At 47.9% G+C, this 14503-nt stretch overlaps 1 protein-coding gene across 1 annotated transcript in view; it reads right to left on the minus strand.

The window, feature by feature from the left end:
* Positions 1-14503, minus strand: part of ptpro (protein tyrosine phosphatase receptor type O) — a 41792-nt gene that overhangs the window by 22249 nt on the left and 5040 nt on the right. Inside the window, 15 exon segments of the mRNA XM_079334809.1 lie at positions 119-187; positions 975-1095; positions 1373-1511; positions 2285-2418; positions 2860-2980; positions 3861-4024; positions 4145-4256; positions 4431-4624; positions 4717-4837; positions 5669-5865; positions 5951-6112; positions 6198-6713; positions 6835-6987; positions 7115-7270; positions 8240-8501. Coding sequence (XP_079190935.1) covers positions 119-187; positions 975-1095; positions 1373-1511; positions 2285-2418; positions 2860-2980; positions 3861-4024; positions 4145-4256; positions 4431-4624; positions 4717-4837; positions 5669-5865; positions 5951-6112; positions 6198-6713; positions 6835-6987; positions 7115-7270; positions 8240-8501 — 2621 coding nt within the window.

Raw genomic sequence — 14503 nt, forward strand, 5'->3', positions numbered from 1 at the left:
GCTAAAAACCGTCCGTCAGGTTCCAGGACTGCGGCGCGCTGCGATCATTTTAAAGAGATTTAAAGAAGGCGTTTAAACATGTTGAGATTTTTGAGGATGAAACACAAGCGGATCGTACCAGTTATAAGGAAGCTTCCCGTCTCTCTCGAACGAGGCGAAGTTGACGAACGTCTCCGCGCCGCACTCTCTGCAAAAAAACACACAACAACATCACACATGCGGGAAAAAGTGATGAGGACATTTTTAAACTTTTTTGCACTTTGAGGAAGTCAAATATGTGATGAGCAATCAGAAAAAAAAGGAGAAGTGAGCGGCGACGCACGAGAGGGAGAGAAAACTGAATGTGAACGAAATGATTCAGAGTTAACGAGTCTCGTCTCATCTGACCGACAGAAAAGACACCAAATCAAACTCAGAGAAAAATACTGAGAGGAAACTTTTAAGTTGAAATGTTGGATATAAAAAAAAGTCTCATCTGAGCTCTGCAGAACAACATGAACGTTTGACTTTCACTCTCCGAAGCTGTTTTCACATCTGACAGCTCTGGCTGTTCACACGTGCTCCTCACAGCAGGAGGCGATCCCTGTCAGAGAGGGGGGGGGGGGGGGGGGGGGGGGGGGGGGGGGGGGGGTCTTCTGAGGTCGGACTACACGTAAAGAAAACGCTGCAGAAGTCACATCCATCACAAAACAACCAGTGATGAAATTAAAAGCTCATTCCTGTTGCAGAATGTAAAAATAAAAGGTTGTTAATAAAGTTACTTAAATCTCTATTTCTAATTTATGATGTTGGACTTTGTTTTTTTTCCCGCTCGTGAGGAGGAAGTCGTTTCTGTAAAGTCGGAGCGTTTCAGTTTCTAAAAATAAAAACGCAGGCTGAAGTTCTGAGGGTGTTAGCTGCAACACGAACCACTTCTGCTAATCTCACAGCTAACGTTAGCACGTAGCACGAGGAACAGCTCGTGGCGTTCATACCTGGTCATCTGCAGGTGCTTCTTGCGGAGGATGAGCAGAAACAGGACGAGCAGGCTGATGAGGAGGATGCTGAGCACGGCCAGAGCCGAGATGGCCGCGACGCTCGGGTTCATCTCTTTAGCTGAAACACATTTTAAAATACATGAACACAGCGTTTATTTATTTCAGAGCTTCAAAATGTCTTTTTTTGGTACTTTGATTATTTTCAAACCGAACTCGTGCGCAGCAAAGACGTGAAAGACTCTAAATATACATTTACATCAAACACAGTTCAAGACATCACAGACTTTGATCTACAGAGACGCCATGTTGCACATTCTTCCAACATGTTTGACAAAGAAGCATCACGCCGCTCAGTCGTGAATAATAAGACGTGGTCACTGCACACGTTGACCTACCGACGGTGCAGATGGTGATGTGTGCAGGCTTGCTGGGCGTGCTGTAGCTGAAGCTGGTGACGGTGCAGTTGTAAGCGGACGAGGGAATCAAACCCGACACCGTCAGCACATGAGAAGTGGACGTCTGCGGCTCCCGGGCCTGAAAGAGACGAGCAAGGAGAAGAGGAGTGAGCGCTCCTGTCAGTCGCAAACTATCTCTCTCTCTCTCTCTCTCTCTCTCTCTCTCTCTCTCTCATATATGACTGAAGTTTTATTTTTGGGGCGAGATTTGCCGTCTTTGGACAGAACAGCTGAAGAGAGAGAAGAATTGATCAGTTTTAAAAACACTTCTTCTTCTTCTTCTTCTTTGAGACAGAATAACTATGTTGATGTGATGCGTCTTTTTCCTTCTATGCAGACGATGTTTTATCTTCCTGTCAGAGACATCGGCGCCCCGATCCTTTACGGGATAAAAGGCGTCACAGCAGGAGACTTTTTGTCTTCGCTCTTTCAGATGGCGAGCGGCGGAGACAAGAACATCAGGAAGCTGAGATCTTTAAATCTTAAAGAAGTTTATTCTTTAACTTAACAAATAAAGGACTTTTTTTTTTTACACTTCTGTATTTTTGTTTCTTCTTTTCACTAAGAATTTGAATTTTCTTCTACATTTCTCAAAGAGTTTAAACTCTGATTGTTTTTTATTCAGTAAGAAAAGACGAAGTGTGAAACACATAAATCTCTCAGATCGTCTGAAACTCAGCGAGCTGCAAAAAAAAACCCAAAACACTCGACAAATTTAGATCCAATCCACCAGAACGCTTCCTCTTTCTGAAGCTCCGTTTCATGTCAGCTCGGCTTTAAAAACATTCAGAGTTTCAGGAGCGCGTCGATAACGGTTGACCTCCGACCTCGCCCGACTCGCCGCCGTCTCACCTTCAGCTCCTTGCTGGGTTTGTTGGGTCTGCAGACGACCTGGTAGTAATCCACGACGCCCTCCTCCGTCCACAGCAGAGTCACAGACGAGTGTGTGGCGTTGACAGCGAACAGCGAGCGGGGAGGCGCCGGCTCTGTGACACACACACACACACACACACACACACACACATACACACACACACACACACACACACACACACACAGAGGCGTGAAGCAGAACTGACTCTGAGGGGTGAAGTCACAAAAAGAGGAAGGAAGATGAAGTTTCATATTCACTTTCAGGCAGAAACACAGCAGCTGTTTGTGCCTGAGAGGGAGGGACTCTACACGTCTACACCTGCAGCACGCCGGCGTCCGAGCAGCACGCCGGCGTGCTGCTCGGACGCAGGCGTGACATCATCATCGTGGAGCATCAGTCAATATTTACTTCACCGCTCTGAAAACTTCTCTGCAACATGAGAAACGTCTGTACAGGTGTGTGTGTGTGTGTGTGTGTGTGTGTGTGTGTGTGTGTGTGTGTGTGTGTGTGTGTGTGTGTGTGTGTGTGTGTGTGTGTGTGTGTGTGTACTGACCCAGTTTGATGATGTTGGGCATGGACGTGTTCTTGCTGCGCTCCGTGCACGCCGTCACCGTCAGGTTGTAGATGTCGCCCGGAGGCAGCGGGAGACTCGCACGCATCACGTTACGAGTCACCTGCAAAAACACACACACACACACACACACACACACACACACACACACACACACACACACACACACACACACACACACACACACACACACACACACACACACACACACACACACACACACACACACACACACACACACACACACACACACACACACAGTTAAATGTCTCCTGCTGAGTCCTGTAAAAATCTTATTTCCCGTCAGATCGATTTGATCTGAATTTACAGTTTTAATTTCATCAGTTTATTTCCACCTGACCAAAGGGACCAAAGAACGGACCGGAACAAACTCCTGCTTCACGGTGGGTTTCTGCAGTTCTGTCTGTCAGCTAACGGCGCCCGGCTGACGGCGCCCGGCTAACGGCGCCCGGCGAACCAGTAGTTGAGGATGTAACACGGATTCAGAGAAGTTAGGACTCGATGCCAGAATTTAAAACTGAGACATGATTCTAGTAAGAATCTGAAGTGTGTGTGTGTGTGTGTGTGTGTGTGTGTGTGTGTGTGTGTGTGTGTGTGTGTGTGTGTGTGTGTGTGTGTGTGTGTGTGTGTGTGTGTGTGTGTGTGTGTGTGTGTGTGTGTGTGTGTGTGTGTGTGTGTGTGTGTGTGTGTGTGTGTGTGTGTGTGTGTGTGTGTGGTTCATTATGTGAGTCAGCTCGGCCTCTGCCGGGATCATAATCGGCCCGGAGGAGGCGAAGGCGAGCGCTCGTCTCTCTGCTCATAATTGGACTCTCGAATGGACCCAGAGGAGAAAATCAATGGCAGACCATCCCGACCTCTGAAATAACGAGCTGCTGCTGCTGCTGGGCCGACCCGACCCGACCCGACCCGACCCGACCCGAGAACACGCGTTAAATGATGCCCAACACGCCGCAGAGACTCACGTCGACAGAGTAGCTCCTCTCCAGTCCTTTCTTCCCCACGGCGACCACCTGCCAGTGCAGCATCCTGGAGTGAGAGAGCTCGATGAAGAGCTCGCCGTACGTCCAGCGCACGTAGAGGACGCCGTGAGAGTAATCCACCGAGGAGATGTGAGGCGCTTCGGGAGCTGCGGACGCAAAGACACGGCGGCGTGAAAACACACTCAAGAGTGTTTACATCTCCTTTTTCTCTGGAGAGTGGAGACGTGGTCGCGGCGAGCAGGGGGGGGGGGGGGGGAGTCCCGTACCTGTGACGAAGCTGACCGTGGAGCTGTCGCAGCAGGTGAGCGGCGGGTCGCCCCACGTTACCATGGAAACACGGAAATTATAGTACCAGGCGGGCAGCAGGTCGGTCACCCTCTGAGGAGGAAAAAGGAAGAAGAGCTGAGTGACAGAAACATCAGGAAAACAATGTGTGTGTGTGTGTGTGTGTGTGTGTGTGTGTGTGTGTGTGTGTGTGTGTGTGTGTGTGTGTGTGTGTGTGTGTGTGTGTGTGTGTGTGTGTGTGTGTGTGTGTGTGTGTGTGTGCGTTACCACTGAGGCGATGACGGAGGCGGTGGCGGCGATCTCGTAGTAGGTGGTCCACTCGGAGGTGAGGGTGACGGGGTTGAAGAAATACGTTTGCAGGACGTACTTCCTGAACGCCACATGATACGGGCGCTGCCAGGTGAGGATGACGGCCGTCGGGCTGAGAGGATACACGGCGAGCTCACGCACACCAGTGGGCTCTGACACACACACACACACACACACACACACACACACTTAACGACTTGAAAACAAAGACGTGCAGACGTGGATCATGCGGCGACTTTCTCACCGATGTCGATGATGACGGGCTCTGACGGCGGACTGATCAGCGGCCCGTTGGTGTGATAGACGACCACTCTGTACTGAGCGCCGGGGGTCAGGTTAGTGATGATGTCACTCGTCGAGTTTTCCTTAAAAAAAAATGTAAAGGTCACATATTACCCAGAATCCTCTCCTCCATGTTCCTCTAACATGTGTCTCTAGTCTGTCTTCAAACCCCCCAATGATGAGAAAAGGCCAAATGTGTGCTCAAACAGGCCATTTGGTGATGTTCCCTTCATGACATCACAAAGGGCAGTAGCCCCTCCCCTTTATGACATCACAAAGGGCAGTAGCCCCTCCCCCAGGTGGGTGACACTCCCACAGCTAGGTGTTTGTTCTGCCCTCTGAGTCTGCCTTCTCACCGTAAACAATAGGACATGGAGCCAGAAAGCAGCGAGTACACCCGAGCCCTTCCAGAGAGGGGGCGTGGTCAGACACAGCTCATTTACATATTTAAAGCTACAGACACAGAAACAGCCTGTTCTGAGCAGGGCTGAAATAGAGGGGTTTATAGACATGATCAAATACAGGATCAGAGTGGATTTACAACAACACACTTCACACACATGATGAAGAGGAGCTCTGTGGAGTATTTAAAAGAATGATTCCCGCTTTGAATGAAAAGTGTTTCTCTCAGCACGTTTGTGTTTTCACAGCTCCGAGTGGAAGATGAGTCAGTTCACACTCCGACGTCTGAATGAGCTCCAAACTTCTGCTCAGACTCGTTCATTCAAACTCATTCAGTAAAAAACTTGAAGAAAATCTGTTGATGTCAGATGTTTGATTCGTGAATCACAGACTCGATAGTTTTTGTGTTTACTCGTTTTTTCACCCAAACACAAAGTTCTGACATCTCTGCTTTCATTAAAACAACAGAAAGCTGCCACGCCACGTGACGTGCAGCCAGGCGTGCAGGTTACCTCGCCACAGTAGGTGTTCTCCATCCTCTGGCTCAGACTCGGTCTCAGGCACGTGGTCGAAACGACCGACACCACGCTGCCGTTGTGGTTCTCGGAGGACTGACCCCAGGAGACGGCGGCCGTGCTGGAGTCAAGCAGTCTGACGCTGACGGCCTGAGGACGCTCTCGGAGCTCCTCCAGCAGCTCGCCACCCGGACCTGAGACGAGTCCGAAGTTTCACCACTTAATAATCAAAATCAGCTGGTTCAGAAAAAAAAAACGTGTTTTGCAGCTTCTACGTACTGAGGTAGAAGGTGAAACCCGTGTCGGCCGTGCTCTCTCTCGCCTCACACTCGCCAGACAAGCTGAGCGTGGTGACTTGGACTCGGTAAGTTCCGGGCTCCGTCAACTCGGTGAAGAACTCGTGGGTGTTTTCGTCCACGGTGGCCGTTTCCGTGGAGTTACCTGGACGACAGGAAGAGGACAAGGTGAGTTTAGAAGGACGGAAACGAGCGAGCGTGATGTTCGTCCTCGTCACCGCCCGCCGCACCGTCTCTGAAGATGTAGACGTTGAAGCCGTCGTAGCTGGTGGGGGGGCGGGGCGGCAGCCAGCGGAGCTCCAGCAGGATGGGGGGCAGTTTGGTGGGCAGGATGGCGGTCTCTGGGTTGAGACCCATGGCAGACCCCGGCTCGTTGGAGTCCTCGTACTCGGGCACGACGGCGTTCACAAACTCGTCGTCTCGGTCGGCAGGTGACGGGTCAGAAGGGTCGGGCCAGTAGCTCTGCGTTTCCGCCTCCGTGGTCAGGTCACTTCCTGTCAGGTTGTGTGTGGCGTTGAAGGGCGCTGGAGGTGTTGTAGTGGTTCCCGTCTCCTCAGACGTGTTCTCCTGCTGCTGCTCCTCCTCCTGCTGCTCCTCCTCCAGCAGCGGCACGTCGCGCGCTATACGGGACGCTCGCCGGCTCTCCTGTCCCCCCTCAGTGGGGACGACGCTGGACGCCGCACTCGGACCCGCCCTCTGGCTCAGGTGGACGACCTTACGGGAAATGTTGAGGGGCGGGTACGGCACTGAGCGAGACGAAAAGAGACGCAGTGAATATAAAATGATTCAACTTCACGGCCTCACGATCTGCTTTATTTCATCCCGAGTGTGTGTGTGTGTGTGTGTGTGTGTGTGTGTGTGTCTCACCTGTCCTGTGGTGCACAGGTGTGTGTGTGATGTCACTGTGTGTGATCATGGCGGTCTGGTACACGGTGACCTCAGAGATCAGCTGGAAGGTGACGTTTCTGTAACAAACACCAGGTAACCAGTGTTTGAACACCGTCTTCCCCCTGTAGAAGTCTACACACACACACACACACACACACACACACACACACACACACACACACACACACACACACATTTAAATGAACGATCAGAACTTGTTTCACACGCCGCTCCGTGGAGGTCATGGTCCGTTTGTTACCTTTATAGAGCGTGTATCGTCGGTCGTGTCCTTCGGTGAAGCTGATGTTCACTCTGCTGAAAACGTTCCCCGGTGGAAGGTCGAGCTGAAACACCACGCCGGTCTCTGGAGAGTCTTTAAAGTCCGCGATGTGAGCGCTGCGGACGGGGAGGGGTTCTGAGGACGCACAACAAGGACACACATTAAGGAAATAAAGTAAGGACACACAGTAAGGACACACAGTAAGGACACACATTAAGGACACACATTAAGGACACACATTAAGGACACACATTAAGGACACATTAAGGACACACATTAAGGACACACATTAAGGACACACATTAAGGACACAGTAAGGACACACATTAAGGACACAGTAAGGACACACATGAAGGACGCATTAAGGACACACATTAAGGACACACATTAAAGACACACAGCAAGGACACACAGTAAGGACACACATTAAGGACACATGAAGGACACACATTAAGGACACACATTAAAGACACACAGCAAGGACACACAGTAAGGACACACAGTAAGGACACACATTAAGGACACAGTAAGGACACACATTAAGGACACAGTAAGGACACACATGAAGGACGCATTAAGGACACACATGAAGGACGCACATGAAGGACACACAGTAAGGACACATGAAGGACACACAGTAAGGACACACATTAAGGACACACATGAAGGACACACAGCAAGGACACACAGTAAGGACACACAGTAAGGACACACATTAAGGACACAGTAAGGACACACATGAAGGACGCATTAAGGACACACATGAAGGACGCACATGAAGGACACACAGTAAGGACACATGAAGGACACACAGTAAGGACACACATTAAGGACACACCACAGTAAGGACACACATTAAGGACACACATTAAGGACACACATGAAGGACACACATGAAGGACGCATTAAGGACACACAGTAAGGACACACATTAAGGACACACATTAAGGACACACATTAAGGACACACATTAAGGACACACCACAGTAAGGACACACATTAAGGACACATGAAGGACACACAGTAAGGACACATTAAGGACACACAGTAAGGACACACAGTAAGGACACACATTAAGGACACGTTGGACAGGCAGAGTCTTACTGGTGAGCACTGTGAGGGTCTTGACGGGTCTGGACCAGGTCTGACCCCGTTTAACCAGCAGGCCCACCGTGTAGCACAGACCGTGCAGCGAGGCGTTGAACAGGACCGCCTCGCTGGTGTTCACAAACTGGATCAGGACAGGTCGAGGTTCTCCGGAGATCTGAGCGGCGTACACCGTGGCGTTCTCCTGCAGGTCGGAGCGTTCGAGGGTCACCACGATCAGACCGTCCTCGTTCAGCGACGCCTGGAACGCCAACACGCTCTGAAACAAGGACAAACAGAAGTGTGATGAGAACACACTTCGTCCCCAAATTACCGAGGTCAAACGTCTGAGAACAGTGAAAAACAAAACGTGAGAAAAGAAAACTGACCAACACGTGAAAGAGGCGGCGAGGAGGTGAACGTACAGATCCATTTTAAACGTATAAAATGGCGTTTATTCTCCTGCAGTTTGACTCATGAATCATTCACGTCCTTTAAATAGACCGCGCCGCCTCAAAAGGTCAAATCCATCAATCCTGATTAACACCCTGTATAAAAATATCACCCGTCCTCCGCTGTCACCTCCTCATCCTCTTCCCTCCATCTTTATTCCTTCGCCTCCTTTCCTCCTCCTCCTCCTCCTCCTCCTCCTCCTCATCCCCTTCCCTCCATCTTTATTCCTTCGCCTCCTTTCCTCCTCCTCCTCCTCCTTCTCCTCCTCCTCCTCCTCCCCTTCCCTCCATCTTTATTCCTCCTCCTCCTCCTCCTTTCCTCCTCCTCCTTTCCTCCTCCTTTCCTCCTCCTCCTTTCCTCCTCCTCCTCCTCCTCCTCCTCCTCCTTTCCTCCTCCTCCTCCTCCGATTTACAGTTAAAATCCACGACTGCATTGTGGATTCTTAATTCTGTTTTCACCCCTCGCTGTTAAAAAAAAACACCAAAAAAAAACACTTAAAGTTCTGACAGCAGTTAAACGCAACACGATGCATTCGCTGACAGTGACAAACAGAAAGTACGTCGTTTACTTCCTGATGCGTTGACGACTCGACAGCAGGACAAATGTGAGTCACATGTCACTGTGGTGACTCGTGCAGCACGCCGAGGGAGAAAAAAAAACCATCAAACTGTTTCAAATTAAAAGTCTTCCTGTGGCTCACAGGGGATAATCCCATCACTTCCTGCAGGGCTTTTAATTTGAAACATCAGCAGGAAGTCTTGAATAACCCAACAGGCTTATAGAAGTGATTTCATTTCATGATGTTGTAATTAAAGTGATCGAATACATCGGCTCGGTGTATTTACTGAAACCTTCGGATGTTTCCACGTCTCGGACTATTAACTGGCTCAAACTATTTAACGGGAATCGTTTTGTGCGAGGCTGCTGACAGAAACATAAATGTATCTGTTTTAGATGCTCGGGGTCAGAGGTCAAACACGTGGAAATCAATGTGACAAAAAGAGATATTCACAAACAGACGTGTGTGTCACGTTTGTGCTGTCGGCCATCTTTGCTCCGACACAGAGAAGGAGCTTTTTGTTCAGGCGTTCCTCGCGGAGACTCCCAGCATGCCTCGCTGCAGCACATGTTAAGTGTTTGACTCTCAGATTAGAGGAGAAGTGGGTCATAATGTGTTGGATTATGTGTTGACATTGACTCTTTGTTTGCGTCGTGTTTCTGTTTTTGATATTCCAAAAGACTTTAATCCTACTCCGAGGGATCCTGCTGAGACCGACGCTGATGTCACGCCAAACCAGCCAATCACAGCGAACCACAACCGTCACGATGTAAACTCTGCTCTTCTGCCAGCGTGACAAGTAAACCCCCGAATCCACCTGGCTTTTTTTTTTTTTTTTTTCAGATGAGTAGAGAGCATTCACAACAGGAACCAGCTGCACAACACCCAGCGTCTCTTTTTTTTTTTTTTTTCAAGCGCTCTGCCGGTTTCTGAAAATAAATAAATAAAATTTAAAAAAATAGAAAACCATCAGCGCTCTTTAACAAATCTTTGATATTAAGATATTTCTTTACTGGTCCCCATGGGGACATTCTGGCTTTGCAGCAGCAAAACAGAAATCAGAAACTTAAAACAGAATTGTAGCAGAAATACAAATTTTGAAAAATAGTAACAGCAGATATTTCCGACATTTTCAGGTTTCTGTGAGACACATTAAACTGCACTCTCTAAATGTCCGGTTGTTCCTCACGAGAGCAGCCAGCTCGTCTGTCTTGTTGGTTAGACAGTTTATGTTCCCCATAACTATCACCGGAACCGAGGGCTTGTACTTCCATCGCTTAGCCGCTAGCCTAGCCTTTAGCTTAGCGCCTGCTCGACAGCCTCTATACCGCCGCCTCAGCTCCTGACCGGAGTGAGAGCAGCGTCTCCCTTGAATAAGAAAGTTTTCCGCTGCCATTTCCACAAAAACACGAAAAAGTATCCATAGGATACATAAAGTTATACACTGAAAGTGTACTATAAAAACTATAAAATGAATGAAGCTGCAGTTACTGGAGGATGGATGTTGCTAACAATGAGGGGGTTTTTTTGGCTCTGTCACGTTACAAACGAGTGACGAGAACATCAGGTTTTCTTCACATCCGCCTCCTTTCTTCTCGCTCACACAAACAACATAAGGTGTTTTTATCTCCTCCACATCAGGGTGCAGATTTCACGCCGTCTCCTTCATCCTGTCGGAGCGGTGACGCTCGGCGAGGAGTCGACTTTAATGAAACAACAAGCTGATAGCATCGCGTCACCTGAACAACAGGAAATCAGCTCCGAGCCGCGAGCGTCATTCATCTTCAGTTTATCAGAGTTTACTGATGTTCAGTAAAATTACATCAAAGTGCACGGATTACGTCTGATTTTATTCACAACCAGCACTGAGTAAGCAGCTTTTCCAGGAAATACACAGAGCCGCTCAAACAGTAAACATATTCAATCATGGGATCGCGGACACGCGGCGACTTCCAACGTTGGAAAATAAAGACGATGCGGACCAGCTTTTCAGAAATGGCGACCGTCACTGACCGTCTGATTCAGAAGCCTGTATGATGTGATGTCAGCGAGACTGCGTCCATGTTTCATACAGCTTGTTTGTCTTGTAAACACAAATATTCGTTTTCACTCCACGGTTGGGGTGAATGTGCTGGTTGCTCTCAGGATGACATTTTCTGGTTTCTCATCAGAGTGACGCCTCCTGTTACTGTAAAACCTCCTCATCTTTCAACCACATGCCTCCATCTTGCTTTCAGGCCTGCTGCACACAAACCCTCTCTCTGTGAAGGTGGCTGTTTCACCCTCATAAAGCCCATCCTCTCCTCTGCTGGCCTTTTAAAATGTCGAGCCGCCGCTCCGCTTTAATTACCGTGTGCTGGTATTTGGAGAGAACAGAGATCCGCTCCTGAGACGTGGAGACGAGAGGAGGAGGGGAAGACATCAGAGATATTGACGGATTGATTTGTTGTAATTAATCCATGAGAGCAGTCGAGCTAACTGGTAAACTGAACTGGTGAGTTTGCTCCATTTGCCGTGAAAAAGCTGCACTCAGCTGTGAGTCTGGAGTTAATGCATCTCAGGGTTGTATGATACCAGAACTGATATGATTCTACTTAAATTCAAACCTGCAAACTGTCTCATTTACAGTAAACAAAATAGTTTCAAGCTCATGTAAATACGTTAAAGTGAAAAACTAAATTATTAGAGATTGGGCGTCCCTCAGGGAATAATTCTAGGTCCCTTTATTTTCTTCATTTCTATGACTTTAATCAGAATCGGTTTTATTGCCAAATAAAAAATAAATAAAATAAAATATGACAAGAAATTACCAATATATCAAATAGAATTAAAGACAAAATTAAAAAAAAAGCCGACTCTTATTGACGTATTATTCTTCACAGGAAGCGGACATGAAACCACCTGAGACAGAACAACGTCCTTCACCTGACAGGAAGCTGGACCAGAACCAGACTGACAGAACCGACTGTGGGTCATCTACACGCTTCTATGACTGCACACAGCTTTCATGTTCTTTTCTATGCAGATGATATTAAGTTATATCTTCCTGCCAACACTAATTAATCCCAGAACTGAAATGCAATTTAGACCACGTGCAGGATTTGAATGAAGAAATAAACTAATTTTGGACGTCGCTGCATCAAAACAGATATTTTTAATCTGTACATTTGACCAGGATTGAATCAGAGTTTAAAATCCTGATATCTTGATATTCTCGGCTCGGGGAAGATACGAGAGAGAGAGAGAGAGAGAGAGAGAGAGAGAGAGAGAAAGAGCGAGAGAATAAAAAATCCAAACCAATTCATTCGAGCTCTGCCGTCGCCATGGCAACAGAGATGAAAGGAGAGACACATTTGGGGTAGGATGCTCATTATGTCTGTCTGAATCCAGGATTAGACCGTGGACACGGTGCGGAGAGGAGAGCCTCCGGGGGCAGCAGGGACGGTATGCTAATGTCCTCCTCCTCCTCTTCCTCCTCCTCTTCCTCTTCCTCCACCTACGGCCGGTTTTATGTTCAGGTTTATGTGAGCTGCACGCAGGTGATGCAGCAGGGCCAGGTAAAGAATTATAAGCCAGCTGTGATTTTCACACATCATCATCTCGAGTCTAACAGAACCAGCATGTGCACTCGACATTTCACAACTTGCATGTTCATCATAGTTTCTGATGATGATCCATCACAGGGGGATCAGCGACTCCAGGCTGCTCAGATCCCATCGTATTCCCAGATTATCTTTAAGTGTGACTCTTATAAAGATCAAACTTTATGCTCTGAGACGAGGACTCCCTCGGTCAAACATGTTGGAGATTTAGGATTTAAAATCTTGCAGTTACGTCGAGCGAGACGAGGCAGGACAGGAAGAAGTGGACAGCAGTGGTCGTGCGCTGTGCTGGAGCTTTAAAGATAAAGACTTAAAAAAGAACAAAATAAAGTATATTAAAGTTTAACTTCCTGTAAAAGGAATTTTTATTCTCATTGTTGAAACACTTTGACTTGTGTGATCTTTATTTGATTTTGTAAAGTTCTGAGTATTTCTCTCTACTGCCGTCTCCCATGGCAACAGGTGATTGACAGCTGAGAGCCAGTGTTGCTAGGAGACGCTGCAGTGACTACGAGAGAATGCCAAACTGTAAACCCTGCAAACACAGTCGGAGTAAGTCCAAAGAGTTTTTTCCTGAAAGTGTTAAAAACGTAACGAAAGAGTCGCCAACTTCGTGAACTTTGACCTTTCAGAAGCAGCGTTTCATTGATTCAACACAACGAGCTCAGCAGCTCAGGCCTCATTATATGTGGACGTCTGGTTTATGTTGTTGATGTTGAACAAGCTCAGAGACATTAAAGTAACTTTTGCATCTTTATGAGACTCGTATAAAACGTCTCTGCTGACATTTAACCGACGCTGCAGTCAGAACAAAGACGACACGTTTCGCTAAAGCTTCTGTACTTTCTGAAACGAGTGGTTTTTAAAAAACGAGTGAAGAAGCTTCGTAAAGATTTCAGCTTCAGCAAACTTATTCTGAGCTTAAGTCTCCTCATGAGCACACACACACACACACACACACACACACACACACAGCCGATGAATGGAGGATGTGACCCTGTGAATGGGAGCAGATCGGAGGGGGTCAGGAGGCGTCGCCCTCAGGCAGCTGCCAACATTATCATGCAAACCTGCAGGTTTTTGTTTTCCTCCGAGGAAGGGGGAGGGCAGCGCTCGCAGAGAGGACGGACCTCCGACAGCTCCAGCCTGGAGAGGACGGGGACGCCTGGAGTCCATTAGACTATGAATGAAACCGAGCTGCTTCACACTGATGGCATTTTAAACACACACAGCAGTAAAAGGAGGAATTCTGTGTTGAGTCAGCGAGGTTTGGTCTGAGTTCATTAGACTTTACAACAGATGATTGACAGCTCTAATGACCAGTCATAAAAGCTAAACATGCTAATTACAAAAATACCCTTTTCTGCCATGTTTAATCAACTAACACAATCCGTCCCGTCAGATTCACTGATGAAGGAAATGATCAGAACGTTTGAACTTTTCTCTGTGTGATGACTGAAGGTTGAAACAGAAGACAGGTGAGGCATGAATCACCTCCTGCACGCTCTCTTAGTCGCACAAACACGTCGGCCATGTTTTTAAGTCCTCGTCAGAAAGATAAAATTGAACGTCGTCTGCGTAGAAGAGAACATTTCACAGTGTCACCAAAAAGAAGCAGAATGATTGTATTTACACACAACATAAAAGTACTACAGTAGGTCTTGACTC

This window comes from Symphodus melops (assembly GCF_947650265.1).
Source record: "Symphodus melops genome assembly, chromosome: 22".
NCBI lineage: Eukaryota > Metazoa > Chordata > Actinopteri > Labriformes > Labridae > Symphodus > Symphodus melops.